The sequence below is a fragment of the Vulpes lagopus genome, chromosome 1 (genome assembly GCF_018345385.1).
Source record: "Vulpes lagopus strain Blue_001 chromosome 1, ASM1834538v1, whole genome shotgun sequence".
Classification (NCBI taxonomy): Eukaryota; Metazoa; Chordata; class Mammalia; order Carnivora; family Canidae; genus Vulpes; species Vulpes lagopus.
The window spans coordinates 68428301-68449785 of NC_054824.1; the positions used below are offsets into that span (position 1 = coordinate 68428301).

Consider the following 21485-nt stretch of genomic DNA (forward strand, 5'->3'; position numbering starts at 1 on the left):
GTTACATAGACTTTAAGTCAAGAGAAAATGTTCCTTTTTAACTTGTGTATTTTTTTTTCCTCTACCAAAAAAGCCCTAAGTAGAAGCATCCTGTATGTACTTTATTCTCTTTGGGCACGTCATAGATCATTTACTTCCCGTAAATCATGCTGGTTGGAATTAGCAACAGACCTCCTGAGCCCTAGAGGCCAAGCTCCCAGTGAGTCATGTTAGTTATTATTAAATATTTATTAAGTGAGTATTTGCACTAAGAGATGCAAGGTCAAAAGCAACCACGCGTCTTCCTTAGCCAGAGTTGCTAGAGTTGCTACGGTTTCCTTTGGTATCGATTGTTGAGACAATTAAAAACAAACAAACAAACAAAAACAAAAAACAAAAAAAGCTGAGCACTGGACCTGTAGGAGCCAGGCACGTTTACATCTATCACCATGAAGGGGGGCCTCTGCTGTGGCAGTCCATGGTGCTCATTTCTGGGGCTCCAGGGTACTGTGTGAGTTCTTGTCAGCAGTCTTGTAGAACTTGTCACACCAGTGTTCTGAGTTTAGAAACCAGTTAAGAGAGATAGCCTTTGCTACTTATAGATGTAAAGAATCAATGGGGTGTATACTCCCTGAGGCTGTGGTACCTTCTCTTACTCTGACATTCCAGATTAAAAGATAGTGGTTTTATATATACATATGAACTGGTGTGTGTGTGTGTATGTGTGTGTGCGTGTGCATGTATCGGTTTAAGATTTTTATGGTACTGTACGTAGTGTTCAACTCCAACTTAGAAGAGTTAGATTTAACAGAAAAAAAATTAGCCCATATAATAAAGTAGTAAGTACAAGAGTTATTGCAGATTTTTGCCTTCCTACCAGGTGGCCATAAACGCTAGTTTTATCATTTATTGTCTCTCTTAGGCTAGCTGTTTTCATCATACTTTGCTTACTTTCCTTATAATTTGAACTTGTTTTTTCAGCTTGCTTGCTTCACTGATCTTTCCTAACGTGTTGATTAGTAGCCAATCTTTCCCCTCTCTAATATGATGGGTTGTCCCCATAAAAAGAACTTCTGAAATTATTTATATAATTTTAACATCAAGTACATGAATCAAGCTGTAAACTAGCCTAGGAAACTGACACACAGGCAGGAATCCTTTGCAGAGTCTCTGGATTTCCTGTTTTGAAAACATTCAAACTTGATCAACCAAAAACCACAATGAATGTACTGATAGTTTCCTCCTCCACTAAATGTACTCTCCTTTAGGGAGGAAGATACTTCTAACAATAAACCTCTGACAGAAAAATCTGTCAGCTAAATTGTGAAGTACTAGGATAAGTCTCAATACTTGAGAATATTCCATAATTCATAAGCTGAAATGCACTTTGCTCAGCAGTTTGTTTTTGTTTTTATGATACTTCATGAAAGTATCATCACACGAGTCTCCATCAATATCTTGGGCAGATTTTAAAGTATTTTAGAGCGTAAACTTTTCAGAACTCTCAGTTCCTTTAGTAACAACAGCTTTTATTTTAGTAAAAATGTCTTAAGCTTTAGACACCCTTCAGAACCTCTCTAGATGTATTTGAAAATAATTGAATTTATTTTGAAAATATTTTCTAATTCAAAAGAATTTTCTATGTGCTGTAAGTTGGTTGAGTTTTATTTTACCTAGAGCATTCCAAAAGTGACTGTTTGGATAATCTACATTTATGACTGTGGGACGTAGAGCCAAATTCCTATATGTCAACTCCACCCTGAGAGCCACTGTATTTCTTGCCTTTGTCTGGAGGGTCATGCCTCCCTCCAATTTGTCCCAAGCTGCTTAAAATCCATCCTACATCTGTGATGGAAGCACATCAGGAAGGTCTAAATCAGAAAAGGGTAAAGAGCTTTGAAGCATAAATGTCTAGGTGACATCATGGCTCTTGATGTCTATTCCACCACTGTTTACTTTTCAAGGTTTCTCTAATTTTTCAGGCCTGGGCTTAAAGGGTAACATGATCAAATGATAAGCTGCAGGAATTAGCTTTGAAGCTTGGTTTCTGGCCTATATCGAGAACTATATCACTGGGTCATGGATTTATAAAATTATAGAATTTCAGAGGACCTTTGAGATCATGTAATTCAAAAGTAGAGTAAGTTGGAATTGAATTTGTATTTGGAAACCAATAGTTGTCTCATGAAACAAGTATAACAGAATGAGTAATTTTTAGTCTTAAGCAAGGTAAAGTTAGAGAAAGCAGTAGAAAAGAAGTGTTTTAGGAAATTGTTACATTTCAATCTAGGCCATTATATTACAGAAATTAGAATAAGGAATTATCTTAGGAAAGACCAATTACTACATTGCTTGATGACTGCTGTGCTATTGCATGAGCCATTGTTTTTCTTACTGAGTCAAAGACTTAAATGGAAGAGAATGATATAAAAAATAGATGGAAAGATTCAGAGTTGTTTATCTTAGAAAAAAAGTCAATAGATCGAGAAAAATACACAGACCTAAATGTGTCTAAATGTGTTTTTCCTATTTTGTCTTGAAGAAACATAAAAGCTCATTGTCTAATATATGAAATTATCCTGGGAATAATCTGAGTGAGTTTGAGTAGAATGGGTAATCAGGCCCCAAGAAATTGACCTCTTAACATTTAAGAAGAGATAGTTCAATAATTTGATTTGTGAAGTTATAGTAGACTAATAATTCCTTCACACTTTACAGTTATCACTCCACTAAGGGCTATAGCTATGATATAGTTATTGATGACATTGGCTTTGGGTTTTCTGTTTACTCAAATTTATTTGTGAATGAGATTAGAACTCTTAAGAAAAGCTTCTTTATGTAGTTAACCTTTGTTTATCTTTGGGGAAATAGTCATTTAGTTATATTTTTCCAAGCATCTGAAGTCAAGATGTCATAAATGTTTAAGTCGCTATATACTTGATATTAAATTTGTGACACCTTGATAATTATCTATCAAATATTTTAGCATTTCTTGATCCTGTGTTACAGGTGAGGAAATCTGTCATATAGTAGGTTAAACCTGTGTTTCCACTTTGTTTTAGTATCCACTAAGCTATCTTATTATTTTTTAAAAATTCATTTATTTATTTTAGAGCCTGAGTCGGGGAGGGAGAGCATGAGAGGGAATTCTCAAGCAGACTCCCTGCTGAGTGTGGAGTCCAAGCCTCTGAGATAATGATCTGAGCCAAAAGAGCTGGCCACTTAACCAACTGAGCCACCCAGGTGCCCCCAGCCTATCTTGTTGATACAGTTGTTAATAATTATAAGCTTAAACTTAGAAAAAAATAGGATTACCCTTAAATTTTCAGACTGGTAGACTTAAGTGTCAACAGGACATACCCTATTTGTCTCTGGATGAAATGAGAAAGGGGAAATAAGCCTTTATCCCTTCCCTAAATTAGCAAGCCCTGCGGAGCTCCTTTATTGACAGACCTGTCTCCTCTTCTTCAGTCCACCTGGAAGGCCGCTGTGATGGCAGGATGTTCGATTGCAGAGATGTGGTCTTCATTGTTGGGGAAGGAGAAGACCATGACATTCCAATTGGAATTGACAAAGCCCTGGAGAAAATGCAACGGGAAGAACAATGTATTTTATATCTTGGACCACGGTAAGGAGCATACCAGTTCTATACACAGTGAAGTTACCTAAAGGATGGAGATTTCAGTGTGTGTGTGTGTGTGTGTGGTATATGAAGGTGGTCTACTTTCATTCTTTTGCATGTAGCTCTTCAGTTTCCCCCACACCATTTATTGAACAGACTGTTTTTTTCCTCCATTATATAGTTTTGCCTCTTCTGGCATAGATTAATTGGCCAAATAAGTGTGGGTTTATTTCTGGGCTCTCTGTCTTGTTCCATTGAGCTATGCATCTATTTTGTGCTAGTATCATACTGTTCTGATTACTACAGTTTTGTAGCATATCTTGAAGTCTGGGAGTATCATACCTCCAGCTTTGTTCTTCTTTCTCAAAATTGCTTTGGTTACATAGAGTCTTCTGTGGTTCCTTATAAATTTTAGGGTTATTCTAGTTCTGTGAAAAATACTCTTGGGGGGCAGCCTGGGTGACTCAGTGGTTTAGTGCTGCCTTCAGCCCAGGGCCTGATCCTGGAGACCCGGAATCGAGTCCCATGTCGGGCTCCCTTCAAGGAGCCTGCTTCTCCCTCTGCCTGTGTCTCTGCCTCTCTCTCTCTGTGTGTGTTTCTCATGAATAAATAAATAAAATATTAACAAAAAAAATACTCTTGGTATCTTGATAGAAATTGCATTGAATCTGTAGGTTGCTTTGGATAGTATGGACATTTTAATAGTATTAATACTTCCAATCCAAAGGCATGACACATCTTTCCATTTGTGTCATCTTTAATTTCTTTTATCAGTGTTTTATATTTGTGACAAAATGGATAGACCTAGAGGGCATTATGCTAAGTGAAAGAAGTCAGACTGAGAAAAATACCATATGATTTCCCTTATATGTGGAATCTAAAAAACAAAACAAATGAACAAACAAAACAATCAAATACAGAGAAGGAACTGCTGGTTGTCAGAGGGTTTGGGGGGGTTAGGTGAAATACGCAAAGGGGGAATTAAGAGATACAAATTTATGGTTATAAAATCAATCACAGGGATGAAAGGTACAGCACAGGGAATATAGTAAATAATATTGTGCTGGTATTACATGGTAATGGATGGTAACTGTACTTATGGTGAGCATAGTGTAATATACAGAATTGTCAAATCACTATGCTGCATACCTGAAACTGATACAACATTGTATTCAACTATACTTCAATTTTAAAAAAACAAAAACATACATTTGCTTTTGCAATCAACATTTTAGTTTTTTCAATGAAGTTAATGCTAACAGCGGAAACAAATCAGTCTACAGTTAAGTCATGGAGTGAATTAATAGGCCATGTAGTATCACAAAGATCTGCAAGCCTGTTTACTTGATTGTTGTGTGTCAAGGATAGGACTGACAGGCAAGTTTTGCTGTTTTATTTGTTTTGCCTGCTTTATTGCCAAGACAGGAAGCTATTGGCTCATCTCATGTGCTTCTCTTGCCCCCCTCTTTCCTTTTCTCTAAATTAGGTGGGAGGTAGTAAAACATGTGAGGGTTGGAAGTAGAAGAAACATTTGGATGATTTATTACCACTTGAATTTGTGCCACCTGTTCTTATACAGAGCCTCTGAAAAAAAAAAGTGTTCTTCCTGAATCTAAAGGCAGCGGAGATGACTCATTTTTGCCTAAATTTTTCCCATCATAAGGATATCCATTAGCACTTCCCAGCTTAGAACTATCAGACACTAACAGTCTCTCTTGTGAAAACATGTTTGGTATTATTTTTAGACCTAAAATTATACCAATCTAACCCTTCTATCTTGAGAAAGGGACCCTTGAGAGAAACCAGGGTGTTTTGATTCTGTTTGCATGAAAGTGCATCTGCTTATCTGGAGTTTCCTCCCACTCTGGCTCCTTGGATTTCAGTCCCTAGAGTTTGAGTTATTGAGAATCTGGATGGCTTGCACTTACCAATAGGTACCATCGTGCCTTTTGTACAGTTGCTTGCCTTTTAGGAGCCTCAAAAGTAATCCAGTGGCATATTCACCTTTGCCCTCATAACTTGAGCTTTGATCCTGTTTCTCATGGGTGGGTTTGGCCAGGTCTCCAAATGCTCTATACCTTGATCTGTTTTAGAGCCTTCAAGGAGGCACCATTTATTTCATATCTTCTTTTTCTCTGTCATCCTTTTTCCACTACTGTATTCCTGCTTTAGTGTGTTTTATTTACATTTACTCTATAGTTGTATTTCACCTTCAGGGGAACTTATTTCTCTCATTCTAGAAGGAACTATTCTTTACTCAAGTAGAGCATAGAGAGAGCTTCTCCTCCATATCCAGGTAATATCTCATTATTTTTAATCTAGCTTTCTACAATTATAGTTCTAGACCCATATAAAGAGAGTGGTATTTATGTCCACTGTATGCTTTCAAGTTTAAGTTCTACAGTATCTACCATATAAAGTTGTGGAGGTCTAATGAATGTGAAGAACTTTGCAGAGTGCCTGACACATAAACTCTCAGTACATTAGCTGTTATTGCTGTGGTGACTATTTTTCTATTCTATTTTACCCTCAGACTACAAGAAAAAGGAAGCCCTGTTTTAACATAGGGTAGATTTTTAAAATATTTTCAATCATAAAAGTAATCAAGTTTTAATAAATTTCTAGGTATAAGTTTTTTCATATGTCTCATGGTAAATAACTCATCACAGTTAGAAAGGAACATACTCTCTTCAAGATTACTCTTGAGGAGTAATATAAAATGCACACTCTGTGGTGTAAGGCTTTGCGTAGGTTCACTATATAAGACTAGCCATATAGGTAGACCATCCCCACACCAAGCGGTGTGAGTGCTCACACTGGGCTTACTTGTCTTGCTCAGATCCCCACACAGCACAGAATACTGCATCTGAGTGTCGCTGTACATGTGGCTGCTGCAAATGGACACTCTGTAGTTGTCTCACGTCATCTGTGTTTCATTCTCTAGAAAATGTTCAGGGCACACCTCTGCGACTCTGAGAGACTCCTTGGTAGGATATTTTCATAATAAACTCATAAAACACTTCCACAGAACCCGTTTTCTTTCTTCTCAACAGAAGAGTGTCTTTTATACAGTGTTTAATACTGTGACCTGTTGTTTATTTTAGGTAAGGTACAGCTAGTTACAGTGTTTTTGCTCCCTTTCCTTGTGTTTCTGTCCTGCACCAGTCCCAAACAAAAAGACAGGCTGCCAACAGCCATGATGTTTAATTATGAGGCAGTGTGGGTTTAAAAATAAACAGTTTTCTGGGGACACACAGAGTCTGAATTTAAATCCTGGCTCTGCCACTGCCTTTTTGTGTTAACATCCAGAAACACTCCCCTCTGAGCCTCAGTTTCTTTATCTGTAAAAATGAAGCAGTCGGTAAGCACTTGTGGTACTTCTTGTATGCACGTGAAGCCTTAATGGTCATGTGCAGATACGTTTTGTATCTTTGCTGTCTGCCGTTAATTCAAGAACATTAATACCAGATTCCTTCTGTTACTGTAACCCAGCTTTCGTCTTTGGGCTAAGTCTGGGAATTCCATTTGTGGCATTCTGTCTTTCAGTCAGATGAATTTGTGTGCCGTGGGCCCTTGGCCCAGGCCAATCTGACATAAGTCAGACAACTGTCTGTATAGCTTGGAAGTCAGGATAGATGCTCCCAAAACAGCTTGGCGTGTGGGCTTTCACCTCCCTGGGGTGGTGTACTTCACATAAATCTTCATGGAATCTCTCCATTCGAAACCAGGAGAGACTGTAGATATAAGGTCTACAGTCAGTCTTCTTTAATCCAATTGATGATGAATCAGGACAGTTTGGTGCATTCCTTGACCCAGCCCCCCCCCTGCCCCCAGCCTTGGGACTTCAATTCACTAGTGCCCCTAAGGCAGCTTGTCTCATCCTCAGCACTGGTGACATTGTGGGCCAGATATTTCTTGGTTGTGGGGGCTGTTCTGTGGCTTGTAGGATATTCTACCCACTAAATGCTAGTAGCACCCCTGTGGTTGTGGCAAACCCTAAATCTCTAGATACTGCTAAATGTCTCTTTTGCAGGGGTGGGGATTAAAGTCACCCCTGTCAACAGTCACTAACCTAAGGCAAGTGTCAGACTATCAATTATTGGGTTTGTACCTGTTTAGCACAGGGCTCCAAATACCACATGCTGTCAGTACAGATGATCTGCAAGGACTCCCCTATCCATCTAGTTCCCAACAGTTAAGGAATGTTTGCTATCTACCAAATGGTAAAAACCAAATAGATGTATAGGTCTAAGAGCTCCAAGTAGAAAACTAGTCATGACTGCCTAAAATTAGCCACTGGTAATTATGTCCTCTTTGATTTCTTTGCTGAAGATACCCTTTGCCCTGCTATTAAAACTACCACACCTCATTCCTACCAATTCTCTTTGTATCTCTGTACCTCTCTGGCTCCAGCTTTCATTTTCTTGTGTAATAGCAGAGGTGAGTAAGCATTTTCTTCCTGAAAAATCCAGGCAAGAGGTAAAGAGGGTGGTATAAGCCACAAGATATGACTGTTCTCTGCCCATCCCACCCCCAGTCATTTTGCCCCAGAGAAAATGGGAGGTTTTAGCATCCATCTGGTTTTGGCATCCTTTTGGGTTTACTAAGTTATCTTGCAGTACTATTCCCTATACTCGAGAGTAGTTTAGCATTGAAAAAGATGGGAACAGAATATATTCCAGTGAACACTTTCATGATGACATGCTGGGCATTGTACTGAATGCTGGGAAACCATTGGACCAGACAGACAACGCCACCAGAATTGCCATTACAGGAGATATGTGCTTTTTGAATGCTCTAGGTTTGTTTAAAGACCTTCAATGACCTGGAAGAAAATAAAAACAAAAAAGCAATTTATATACCTTCAGTTATGTTCTTTGGTAAGTTTTGGCTAACAGGTGTAGTGTTTTATAGTGTGATAGCCACAAAGCTATGAGAGCATTTTTCTTGATGAGGTGTTAGAGCTTGCCAGGGCTGTTCTTTATGATTATACATTTGTTCTATCATTTGTGTGTTCTGGTGTGCTTTTAAATGTCTTGCAGAAATACTGGGAAGATTAATTTCCTTCCTGATGTGTGAGCCTTCTTCCCTTCCTCTATTTACCTGACTGGAATTGATACTACTGGAGGGAGACTGCACTTTAAAGTTAAAAGCTTATTAAAATATAGCCTCTAATGAACAGCACTGTAACAATCACAGTGCCTGTCTTCTCTGTGCTGCTGATAAAGCTTTGGGGAAAAGTCCTGATAGCCAGACAATGGCTACTTTATACAAAGAACTAGATATGAAATCAGCAGAGGAAAAGCAGTGAAATTTAAAATCACATCAAGGAAGATTTCCCAAGTAGCACAGGTGTTACATTACATGTGCTGGTGAAGGAGAAAAGAAAACTAAATCTAGCCTGGTTTCTTCAAGAGCCACAGAGCGACACTTTGGCACTGTATCTTCTGATCCACAGCTGGTTTGTCTTCAGGGTCCCTGATGTGTGTAGTGTCCAGATGAGAGCTCTGTGCTACTGTGATGCCTCAAAATACCAAAGGCAGTGCCTGGAAATACATCAGTTCTTTTTAAAGTTTTTTTTTTTTTACTCTCTGTTTCAGATATGGTTTTGGAGAGGCAGGGAAGCCGAAATTTGGCATCGAGCCTAATGCTGAGCTTATATATGAAGTGACACTGAAGAGCTTCGAAAAGGTGGGAAAATACCCGCTTCTCTGAAATCATGGTAGATTTCCTCTCCGCCAGCTCCCGATAAGTGACAATTGGATATCATTAAGTCGTGTGGATGGATGGTGTTTATTCGTATGTTGTGCTTTTCGTGACCAAGTTTGTCTCTTGTCTTTGACACTGCTCCCAGAGTACGAGAGAGCTGATAGCGCACAGCTGATACACAGCAAAGGAGCTCAGTGTTCTTATTTTGTTCCTACGTGTCAGCCTTTTTTTTTTTTTTTTTTTTTTTAGTTTTAGTTTTTTGGGTAGAATCCAAGACTTGTTCCCTTATTTGTTCCTAGACTTGTTCTTTCTGTACTTTTTTTTCCTGGGTTGAAGACAAAAAGGTTCACATTCTGCCAAGCAGCTCCTTGGGGGAGTAGGGTGCAGTTTTCCAGTGTTGAATGGATCATACCCCTCTCCAGAGTCATGGAGAGGCCTTCACTGTGGCTCCAATTTGTTATCCAAAGTGCAGGTCTTCCTGGGCCCCCAAACTCTGTAACCAGGGACAAAAGAGACAAACCTGCTGACCCTCTGGCCTTTCCCTTTTCCACACACCCAAGTGTAAAAAAAAGAGTCTGTCTGTTGCCTGGGGTTCCAGAAGTGGCATACCTCCTGGCGCGTGTCTTTATTCCAGGCCTACCTCTGGAGGCTCCCATCAGCAGCTTCACCAGTCACACATAAAGCCTGTGTCTGTGCTAGGTATGCCATCACATCCAACGAAGTCCCCCTGCATCACTACGGCCCCACCCTGCCCGGAGAGTTTCAAGAACTGCATTTTGAATACCTATTTTAATTCCCACAATGTTGTCTCCATGCTCTCTGTACATTAAGCTGTGGACTAGAAATGTGACTATTTACATTTTATTAGACTTAGTCAGGAAACAGTTGTCCTGTAGGGCTGTAACTTCGGACTAAGGGGAAGACTGCTTTGGGATTTTCCCCCAACAATGATGTTCCTGATCATACCCTTCACACTCCGTGTTCCCCAGAGTAAACATAGGCTGTTGTCATGACCATCGCTAATTGTCCAGTTACCTCTCCTGAAGGCCTGCCAGCTCAGCGCTGATCCTCCAAAGCAGTCTTCATAGCACAATGTTTTTTATTATTTTTTTTTTAATTTTTTTTTTTTATTTATTTATGATAGTCACAGAGAGAGAGAGAGAGGCAGAGACACAGGCAGAGGGAGAAGCAGGCTCCATGCACCGGGAGCCCGACGTGGGATTCGATCCCGGGTCTCCAGGATCGCGCCCTGGGCCAAAGGCAGGCACCAAACCGCTGCGCCACCCAGGGATCCCATGTTTTTTATTATTAAAGGGAGAGAAAATAATCTTTAGCATATGGTTATTTAGACCTTTGGCTTTCCTGTTTCCATTTAATCAAGTAACCCACAGCCCCTTCCCATCCACAGTTCAGTGGACATTGAGGAGCGTTCTCACTGTTGTGTGCAGGAAGCAAGCCTGTGTGCATCTCTTGCTCCAAGGGGTTGTTCCATGAAACACTGCTCCATATATTTGAAACCATGTGAAAGTGTGATGTTGGAGGCAACATGATTTAAATCTCTGCCTCATAGTAGTAAGAATGTATTTATACTCTGAAAAGACTGAACTCCATATAAAAAAAAATGCAAAGGGCCCTTGTTACTAGATTTTTAACTAACAGAGCTAAATTGTTAGAAGCAACATAAGGTTGCCAGAAAGACTAGTAACTGTCATTATTCACTCGGTGGGGCGGGTGGCAGCAGGAAAACATCACTAATTATTTTTTTGAATAGAGAGAATTTCACAGTTACCCACTAGAGTTTCGTAATTCCTGTGTAGTAAGTAGCACTAACACAGCCACTGTCTTTTTCCCTAAAGCATCCCAGATTGTTCTCTTGACTCTTGATGCTCCCTTGAAATCCACCTATTCTTAATGAAAGTGAAGTTATCTCTGGATTCCTTTCTCTAATGGTGGAGAGAAACAATACACATGATCCAAAAGAGCAAATGGTCATGAAATCCTTTGCAACATTTCTACATCAGCTTTATCTTCCCTCTTATGTATTACTTGAAATCCCCTAGGTATCTGTCTGCAGGTTGACTGAGTTTGGACACTTTAGTGCATACCTGGTTATTTCAAAGTAGAGAGACAACAATGTGACCTGGCATTTAAAAAATTCTATATGAATATGCAGCCATGACTTGACTATGTAGTGGTCCCATTGTAGAGTTTGAAACACTGAGTCTTGAGAGAAACAACTTGCTGATGTTGTAATGGCAGTTGGGGCGGGGGGGACACTGGGTTTTATTATTTGTCCTCTCCTCAAAGCTCCAAAGGTGCACTCTTTAACAGCACATGACAGCTTATGTTCCTTACTGTATTTTTGCCTGCCCCTCCTTCTCAGGCAGCATGGGTCAGACAGCAGCTCAGTCATCACAGAAGGTGAGCTCCAGCCTAGCAGTGAATGGGCAATGGCGCAGAGTTTTAAAAGCCAGTGTGTTCTGGGGTGTGTGTATTCTAGAAGCAGCCTCTCTGTTCTTACAGGCATCAACTGATGCATTTTCCTTCTCTGTTCATCTGTTTTTACAAATTTACATAACAGGCCAAAGAATCCTGGGAGATGGACACCAAAGAAAAATTGGAGCAAGCTGCCATTGTCAAAGAGAAGGGAACTGTGTACTTCAAGGTATGTGAGTCCTTGTACCACTTTTTCCATCTCAATAATTTATTCAAGTGTCAGTGAATTGTGCTAATATTCTATACTCTGAATTCCATCAGCACCCTTTTGGATAAAAATAAGCCTGAATTTTTGCAAGTCTGTCATTTTCAGTATTCATTATAAATGGTGAGAAAGAATGGATTAACGTGACAAAAAGAATACAGATACCTCTTGTACACGTTCTGCTGTAGATTGTAACCCTCCATAAAAGCAGGCCAGGTCTTGCTGGCCTACCCACCACTATATCACCCAGGGCCTAAGGTTACTTGCTTGGTCCGTAGTTGGCACTCAAGTGTTTGTGGAATGAAACAGAATGTACAGAATAATTGTTAGTAAGTGAGAATTAGTGGAGGTAAGTTTCACATCATTTTCCTCTCCACTGTCTTGGTGAAACCACTAAGGCATATGACAAAAGGAAGGAGAACTTGCACAGATCCCAGAAGAAACCGACAGGAGGAGAATGTTCATTTTCTCTAGTGGCCAAGATAATCCCTGCCATACTTGGTTTTGTGAGGAATCTTGAGAAACTCCTGAATGATACTTGTTATTGATTGCTTCTCGAAAGCCCTTTCTTGTTACCTCTCAGAATGTGATACTTCCTCACTTAGATCTTAACCCCCCAGGTATAAAAGAAAACAGCACTTTATTCAGCTCTAATCAGAATGCTCTGTCCATTTCTTCTCCACACCCAACCAAGTACCTTCTCCATATCCAACAGAAAGGGCTTGGCTTAGAGAAGAGAGAGAAAGAACAAAAAAAAGAAAGAACGAAGTTTTGTCAGGGTTTCTTTTTTTTTTTTTTTTTCTTGCCACTGCAGCCCATGAACAAAATTGGATGATATTTTCAGCAGTCTAAAGCAGTGATGCCTAAATGTCCTTCAGCAAGTCTTTATGGAGTGTCTGCTCTGAGACTGGCTATTGTACTGACAACCTTTTCTGGAGGGAGGGGAAGCAGTGTTAACCCCCATGAAACAACTAGAGAATTATGTAAGACTATATAATCAAGACAGAATTCAGACAGCCAGGGGCCAACATGTGTGGTTATTGTTTTTCAGACTGTGAGAACAGACCTATTAGTAAAGATAGATTTTGTTTCATTAAGTTTGTTCAGTTGTGTTTGAGTAGGTACGGGATCATAATTGAAAACATGTTTCTTGCTGTGGGTTGTAGCTAAACAAATTTGAAATGTATTGGTATAGATAATATATAATTATTTACATCTCTTTATAGCTATTATACTATACTTTATAGCTATACTGAAGTAATGTGTGAATCACCAGAAAGCTTTGGGGAATGGTGGCATGAGCCAAATTGGGAGAACTGGGCTTTATGGCACCAAGTGATTTAAAACCATTTAAGGTCCAAAGAGGTTACTTTTGTGTGTGAAAGGTGATGGAGTTAGAGGCACCTGGGTGGCTCAGTTGGTTGGGCATCCGACTCTTGATTTCAGCTCAGGTCTCATAGGCTCGAGTCCCAAGTCAGGCTCCACACTCAGTGGAGTCTGCGTCTCCTTCTCCTTCTGCTCCTCTCCCTGCTCGAGTGCATGCTCTCTCTCTCTTTCAAATAAAGAAATAAGGATAGCCCAGGTGGCTCAGCGGTTTAGCGCTGTCTTCCGCCCAGGGTGTGATCCTGGAGTCCTGGGATCGAGTCCCACATCGGGCTTCCTGTGTGGAGCCTGCTTCTCCCTTTGCCTGTGTCTCTGCCTCTCTCTGTGTGTCTCTCATGAATAAATAAATAAAAATCTTTAATAAATAAATAAAATCTTTTTAAAAAACGTGATGGATTAGAGAAGTTTCTTGCTAAAGTTCTGTGAGTTTCAAAAGTCTTGAGAGCAAGTTTGATCTTTTTAAATTTGGATTGAAATATATTGGATATTTCTAAGTTATTTAAGTAAGATTCCACATGAGTTATTTGTAGACTCAAATACATACCACACTAGAATAAAATACTTTTTGCAAAATCCCTTAGGACTATAGGTTGTGAGTGGTGTTTCCTAGAGTCTATAAAATCCTTACTGTATTTTTTTGTATTTCCCAAACTTATAAATAGAATATTAATAGTTTGGGGATTGGGGAGTTGGGGTTTTTGGCATTTGACTGGAATTCTATCAACTCTGTGTAGTAAAACAGCTCAGCTATTCAGAAGTTCTAATTGGTTGCTGATGACTCAGAACTTTAGGGAACATTATTGGTAATGAAGTAATGTGGCAAAGCCACGTGTCGTATAGCTGTGTCCCGGACACATACAGTGAGATGGCCAGGATTAGTGATCAGCAGCAGAAAGCAATGCTTCAGTGTCCTTACAGTTACTTAACTTTGTTGCTTCTAAGCATCACAATTGCAGTAGTGATTTTTGTATTTCATAATATTACGAACTCTCTTAAAATTACTGATCTTTGGATGAAATCTGGATCAGCAGTCACACATATGGAACATATTATTTTTAACATGCAATTTGATAGACAAAATCTGTCAAAACATTTGTCTTTTGGGGGAAAATTAATGGAAGGTTCAAAACCACTGACCTAAGACTTTTCTCCCAGAATGTCTCTGAACATTTTGTACTATTAGAAACTTCCCTGGAGGTACCTTCATAATTATGGGTAAAAAAAAATCCCAGCAGTGATCCTAGTTTTAGATGTAAGACTTCAAAATGGTCGGTAGATAGTTTCCTATACGCATTCCCTTTTAAAAATTCAGGGCAGGTTTCAATCTGCCACTCTGCCCTCCTGGGCCTCATCTTTCCAGAGTGTTTGACTTGGCACGTTGTGCACATGCACAGAGTCCAGATGTGTGGGTGAGAGCAGGGATGGGGTAAAATAAAAATCTACATTTCATGCCATCTGGTACATTACAGACCCATTTTCATCAATCTGTCGGTTTGGTTTACACATAAATGGGTAAATTTCTCCTGTTAGTAAAGTGTTGAGTTGCACTCAGTTGTAAAATGGGAATAATTTTACTGTTTAGATTGTAAACTCCTCATATCAACCTCTGAACACTAAAGAAAAGAAAGGCAAAAGACTCTTCATTTGTCTCTGAAAATAATTAAACAGATACAACATGCTATTATGCCAGGCCCTGTGCAAGCCAATTAGACATTATTTTTGCCCTCAGAGCTGATAGTGTTCTGCAGGACAAGAGCACTAGCTGTCATACTTGGTTAGTGTTTCTCTTTTCTGACTTGGAGACAGAGTGGTATGAAGTCTGAGGACGCTGCCATGAAATGGGGTTCTTGCGCCCCCTTGTGCTCCTTGGGGAAAAAAGCATTTCTCAAGCAAGCTCGTTAAGGATCCTTGATGGACTGCTGAAACCTTTTCAGAGGAACCAGGCTTTGCCGTGTTTTGACTTTGTTGAACCAAGAAGCCAGTGCTGTAATTTAGAAATATGTCATCCCATAACTCTAGGATTTTAAGCTTAATGAAAAAAAGTCCTAACGAAGTGTCCATTTCATACATTTTAGGATACGATTTCTCAACCTTGGCACTATTGACATTTGGGGCTATATAATTCTGTTTTGGTGAGAGGCTGTCCTGGGCACTATGGGATATGTGATAGCTCCATCCCTGCGTCTACCCACTAGATGCCAGTAGCAGGCACACTCCTTGCAGTTGTGACCATGAAAAAATGTCTCTAAACATTGTCAGGTGCCCCCCAGGGAGCAGAATCACCCCCAGCTGAAAACTTTTGTTTAGTACATTAGAAGCAGAAATACCATGAAACAAGATTTTTGTTCATTGGAAGTTGAACTCTAAATAAAAGTATGATATACATGAAAGAGCTTTCAAGAAATTAAAATGCTATATAATCGTAAAGAAACTTGGGGCACCTGGGTGGCTCAGTTGGTGAAGCATCTGCCTTCAGCTCAGGTCGTGATTGCAAGGTCCTGGTATCGAGTCCCATATGGGGCTCCAGCTCAGCAGGGAATCTGTTTCCCCTTCCCCTCCGCCCACTTGTATGCATGTATGCATGCTGTCTCTCAAGTAAATGAACAAAATCATTTTTTAAAAGATTTTATTTATTCATGAGAGAGAGAATGACAGAGGGAGACAGAGAGGCAGAGACACAGACAGAAGGAGAAGCAGGCTCCATACAGGGAGCCTGACATGGGACTCAATCCCTTGTCTCCAGGATCACGCCCTGGGCTGAAGGCGGCGCTAAACCGCTGAGCCACTTGGGCTGCCCTAAATAAAATCTTTAAAGAAAAAACGTGAAGGAACTTACTATGAAGCCTATTACTTAGTTTTTTGGTTTTGATTTTTTGGTTTGTTTTGTTTGCTTGTTTTTTTGAAACCATAGCTCCCTGCTATTCTGACTGTTTAGAACCTACCATTATTATTTTTTTATTCATTTGAGAGAGAGCATGAGAGAAAGAATGAGAGAGTACTAGCAAGGAGAGGAACAGAGAGAGAAGCAGGCTCCCCGCTGAGCAGGGAGCCCGACTCAGGTGTCAATCTCAGGACCCTGGGATCATGACCTGAGCCAAAGGCAGACACTTAACTGACTGAGCCACCCAAATGCCCCAAAACCTACCATTATTATAAGACATGGGTCACTGTCTTCTCCAGCTTTTTTCTTTCCCTATAATAATACATAGGAGATAATCAGAAAAAGTAGTAGGTACATTTGAGAAGGAGAAAGAAGGAACTAAGGCAGAATAGTCCTTCTTACCTAATCTAAACGAAACAATACCTTTCATGTCTACCCACTTCTCCATTTTTGCTCCCAATGATAATGTTTTAATTCCATAGGGCAGCCCGGGTGGCTCAGCGGTTTAGCACCACCTTCGGCCCAGGGCATGATCCTGGGGACCCAGGATTGAGTCCCGTGTCGGGCTCCCTGCATGGAGCCTGCTTCTCCCTCTGCCTGTATCTCTGCCTCTCTCTCTCTCTCTCCTTCTGTCTCTCATGAATAAATGAATAAAATATTTTTTAAAAATTCCATAGTTAAAAAAAATAAAATAAAATAAAATAAAAATTAAAAAAAAATAAAATAAAAATTCCATAGTTATATCTTTGATCTTAATCTTCCTTCAGCAAACCTTCAGTAAGGGCCTCTTTGTGCTAAAGTATCTTTGGATATTCCAAAGGGATAAGACGTGATTCTGTCCTCAAATTGCTCACCATCCCAAGAGAAAAGACAGGGACAGAAAAAATGACAACTCGTTTAAAAAAAAAAAAGAAAAGAAAAGAAAAAATAAATGACAACTCGTGAGGACTTTCTTTTTTGTAGTGTCCCAAAAAGGAGTAGTGGGCCTCAGGCTCTGACAAAAAATAAAAGTGTTGTCTTCATTTCCTTGGGCTGCCATAATAAAATCTCATAGACTGGGTGATATAAACAACAGGAGTTTATTTCTCACAGTTGTGAAGACTGGAAGTCTTAAGATCAAGGTGCCAGCAGGGTTGATGTCTTGTAAGAGTGCTCTTCTTGGGTTCCAGATGGCTGCCTTCTTGCTATGTCCCCAAATGAACTGTCCTCGGTGCTTGCAGCAAGGGAGAGAGAGAGGAAGCAAGTTCTCTTGTGTCTCTTACAAGGGGATTAAGTCCATCATGAGGGCCCCACTCTCAGGATCCCATTTGAACCTAATTATTTCCCAAAGGCCCTATCTCCAAATATCATCACGGAGATAGGCCTTCACCATATGAATTGAGGGCACAGGGGATAACACAGTTCAATAAGTCTTCTCTAAACAAGTCACATGTGAAGCGGGATGTTCAGTGGGGGATGTAACTTTCCTTTGATTCAGACTTAAGCCTTCCACTTGGAACTGGTCTGCCCATCCTCATCACCAAAAATCAGCATCAGGGCTGCTTCTACAAGTGGAGCCATTTCTTCTGTGAACCACTTGAAGTCTTTTAGAACAGGAACATTCTTGTAGATCTGCTCTGGGTTTTTCTCTTGTCATTGGGTGACCTTTGGGGTGCATGTGTGAAGAGACAGTTCTACATTGAGGTGTATACACTGCTTTGACTACAGTAAATCCTCCTGACATCATCTTAACACTACATGGCTCAGACATTGGATCTAATACCTTTGAGGATCTGGCTCCAATTATGCCATATGCTAGGTAGGATGTGTCATCTGTTCTCAGTCTTATAATCAACTCCTTCAGAGGAGATTCCTCACCTGTACTTTTTTGTGTATTTACCAGCTGTCACTTCTTTCATCTTAAAATGGCAATAAACACATTGTCTCAGCCCCATAATTTCTTGGAGCATATATATAATTAATTCACCTGAATTGACTACACAGTTGCTATTCATAATTGTTAAAATTTTACTAATCAGGTAAGAGCAAAAATATGTTGAGATTTTTCTCATGTAGTTAGCTGACTGACATCTATGTGATTTATGTTGGATACTATTCAACTATATATTTCCCTTGTCTGTAGATGAGAGGTCAGCAAACTACAGCCTGTTGTAGTAAGATTCTATCAGGACCCAGCCACACACATTTACAGGCAACCCTTAAACATGGGTTTGAACTGCACCTGTCCACTTATATACAGACTTTTTTTTGACAGACTCAGTACACTATCATAAATATATTTTCCCTTATGATTTTCGGAATAACATTTTCTTGTTTCAGGCTTACTTTAAGAATACTGTATATGAGAGACACCTGGGTGGCTCAGTGGTTGAGCGTCTGCCTTTGGCTCAGGGCATGATCCCAGATTCCCGGGTTCGAGTCCCACATCGAGCTCCCTGCATGGAGCCTACTTCTCTCCAGAAGACATAGGCAGAATGCCTATGTCTCTGCCTCTCTCTCTGTGTCCCTCATGAATAAATAAATAAAATCTGATACAAATAACATGTAAAATGTGTTGATCAACTATTACCAGTAAGACTTACAGTCAACAGTAGACTGTTAATAGTTAAGTTTTGGGAGAGTCAGGGAAATGCAAATCAAAACCACAATGAGATATCACCTCACACCTATCAGAATGGCTAAACTCAACAACACAAGAAACAACAAGTGTTGGGGAATATATGGAGAAAAAGGAACCCTCTTCCACCATTGGTGGGAATGTAAACTGGTGCAGCCACTGTGAAAAACAGTATGGTGGGTCCTCAAAAAGTTAAATATAAAAAAAAAAAGTTAAATATAGAATTGCCCTAGGATCCAGTAATCATGCTAATGAGTATTTACCCCCACCAAAATACAAAAACACTAATTCAAAGGGATACAGGCACCCCTATGTTTATAGCCGCATTATTTACAGTAGCCAAGATGTGGAACCAGCCCAAGTGTCCATCAATACGTTAATGGATAAAGAAGATATATAATGAAATAACAGCCATAAAAAAGAATGAAATCTTGCCATTTGCAATGACATGGATGGAGCTAGAGCATATAATTCCAAGTGAGATAAGTCAGTCAGAGAAAGATAAATACCATATGATTTCACTCATATGTGGAATTTAAGAAACAAAACAAATGAGCAAAGGGGTGGGGAAAGAGACAGACCAAGAAACAGGCTCTTAACTATAGAGAACAAACTGATGGTTACCAGAGGGGAGGGGGCTGGGAGGAATGGGTAAAATAGGTGAGGGGGATTAAAGAATGTACTTGTCATGATGAAAAAATGAATATATAAAATAATAAAAGTAAATCATTTTTGAAATAAGTTGTACACAGATTTTCGACTGCCTGGGGAGTCCCAACCCCAACCTGTGTTGTTCAGGGATCAAGCACATTTGTATACTGTCTATAGCTGCTTTTGCACTACTGTTGACCCAGTTGCAACAGAGATTGTTTGGCCTGCAAAGCCTAAAATATTTATGATCTGCCCCTTTACAGAAAAGGTTTGGCAACTCCTGGTTTAGGTAACTTAAGATTTGCTGTGTTTACAGCTGGCACTTGCCAGAATGCAGTCTCTACTATGGAGTGCTGATCGACAGGAGATGAGGGAAAAGTAACTTCCTCTTCAAGTAAATTAGTGATAGAGTTTAAAACTACTCACCCATGACATGATACTCTACATAGAAAACCCAAAAGCCTCCACCCCAAGATTGCTAGAACTCATACAGCAATTTGGTAGCGTGGCAGGATACAAAATCAATGCCCAGAAATCAATGGCATTTCTATACACTAACAATGAGACTGAAGAAAGAGAAATTAAGGAGTCAATCCCATTTACAATTGCACCCAAAAGCATAAGATACCTAGGAATAAACCTAACCAAAGAGGTAAAAGATCTATACCCTAAAAACTATAGAACACTTCTGAAAGAAATTGAGGAAGACACAAAGAGATGAAAAAATATTCCATGCTCATGGATTGGCAGAATTAATATTGTAAAAATGTCGATGTTACCCAGGGCAATTTATACGTTTAATGCAATCCCTATCAAAATACCATGGACTTTCTTCAGAGAGTTAGAACAAATTATTTTAAGATTTGTGTGGAATCAGAAAAGACCCCGAATAGCCAGGGGAATTTTAAAAAAGAAAACCATAGCTGGGGGCATCACGATGCCAGATTTCAGGTTGTACTACAAAGCTGTGGTCATCAAGACAGTGTGGTACTGGCACAAAAACAGACACATAGATCAATGGAACAGAATAGAGAACCCAGAAGTGGACCCTGAACTTAATGGTCAACTAATATTCGATAAAGGAGGAAAGACTATCCATTGGAAGAAAGACAGTCTCTTCAATAAATGGTGCTGAGAAAATTGGACATCCACATGCAGAAGAATGAAACTGGACCACTCTCTTTCACCATACACAAAGATAAACTCAAAATGGATGAGAGATCTAAATGTGAGACAAGATTCCATCAAAATCCTAGAGGAGAACACAGGCAACACCCTTTTTGAACTCGGCCACAGTAATTTCTTGCAAGATACATCCACAAAGGCAAAAGAAACAAAAGCAAAAATGAACTATTGGGACTTCATCAAGATAAGAAGCTTTTGCACAGCAAAGGATACAGTCAACAAAACTAAAAGACAACCTACAGAATGGGAGAAGATATTTGCAAATGACATATCAGATAAAGGGCTAGTTTCCAAGATCTATAAAGAACTTCTTAAACTCAACACGAAAGAAACAAACAATCCAATCATGAAATGGGCAAAAGACATGAAGAGAAATCTCACAGAGGAAGACATGGACATGGCCAACAAGCACATGAGAAAATGCTCTGCATCACTTGCCATCAGGGAAATACAAATCAAAACCACAATGAGATACCACCTCACACCAGTGAGAATGGGGAAAATTAACAAGGCAGGAAACAACAAATGTTGGAGAGGATGCGGAGAAAAGGGAACCCTCTTACACTGTTGGTGGGAATGTGAACTGGTGCAGCCACTCTGGAAAACTGTGTGGAGGTTCCTCAAAGAGTTAAAAATAGACCTGCCCTACGACCCAGCAATTGCACTGTTGGGGATTTACCCCAAAGATTCAGATGCAATGAAACGTCGGGACACCTGCACCCCGATGTTTCTATCAGCAATGGCCACAATAGCCAAA

At 39.8% G+C, this 21485-nt stretch overlaps 1 protein-coding gene across 10 annotated transcripts in view; it reads left to right on the top strand.

Moving 5' to 3' along the window:
* The window catches only part of FKBP5 (FKBP prolyl isomerase 5), a 109693-nt gene that overhangs the window by 80430 nt on the left and 7778 nt on the right, over positions 1–21485 (top strand). For all 10 annotated transcript variants that reach the window (XM_041760087.1, XM_041760105.1, XM_041760132.1 and 7 more), the window contains 3 exons: positions 3451–3607; positions 9202–9292; positions 11892–11975. In XM_041760087.1, the coding sequence (XP_041616021.1) occupies positions 3451–3607; positions 9202–9292; positions 11892–11975 (332 nt within the window). The remainder of the gene's footprint in view (positions 1–3450; positions 3608–9201; positions 9293–11891; positions 11976–21485) is intronic.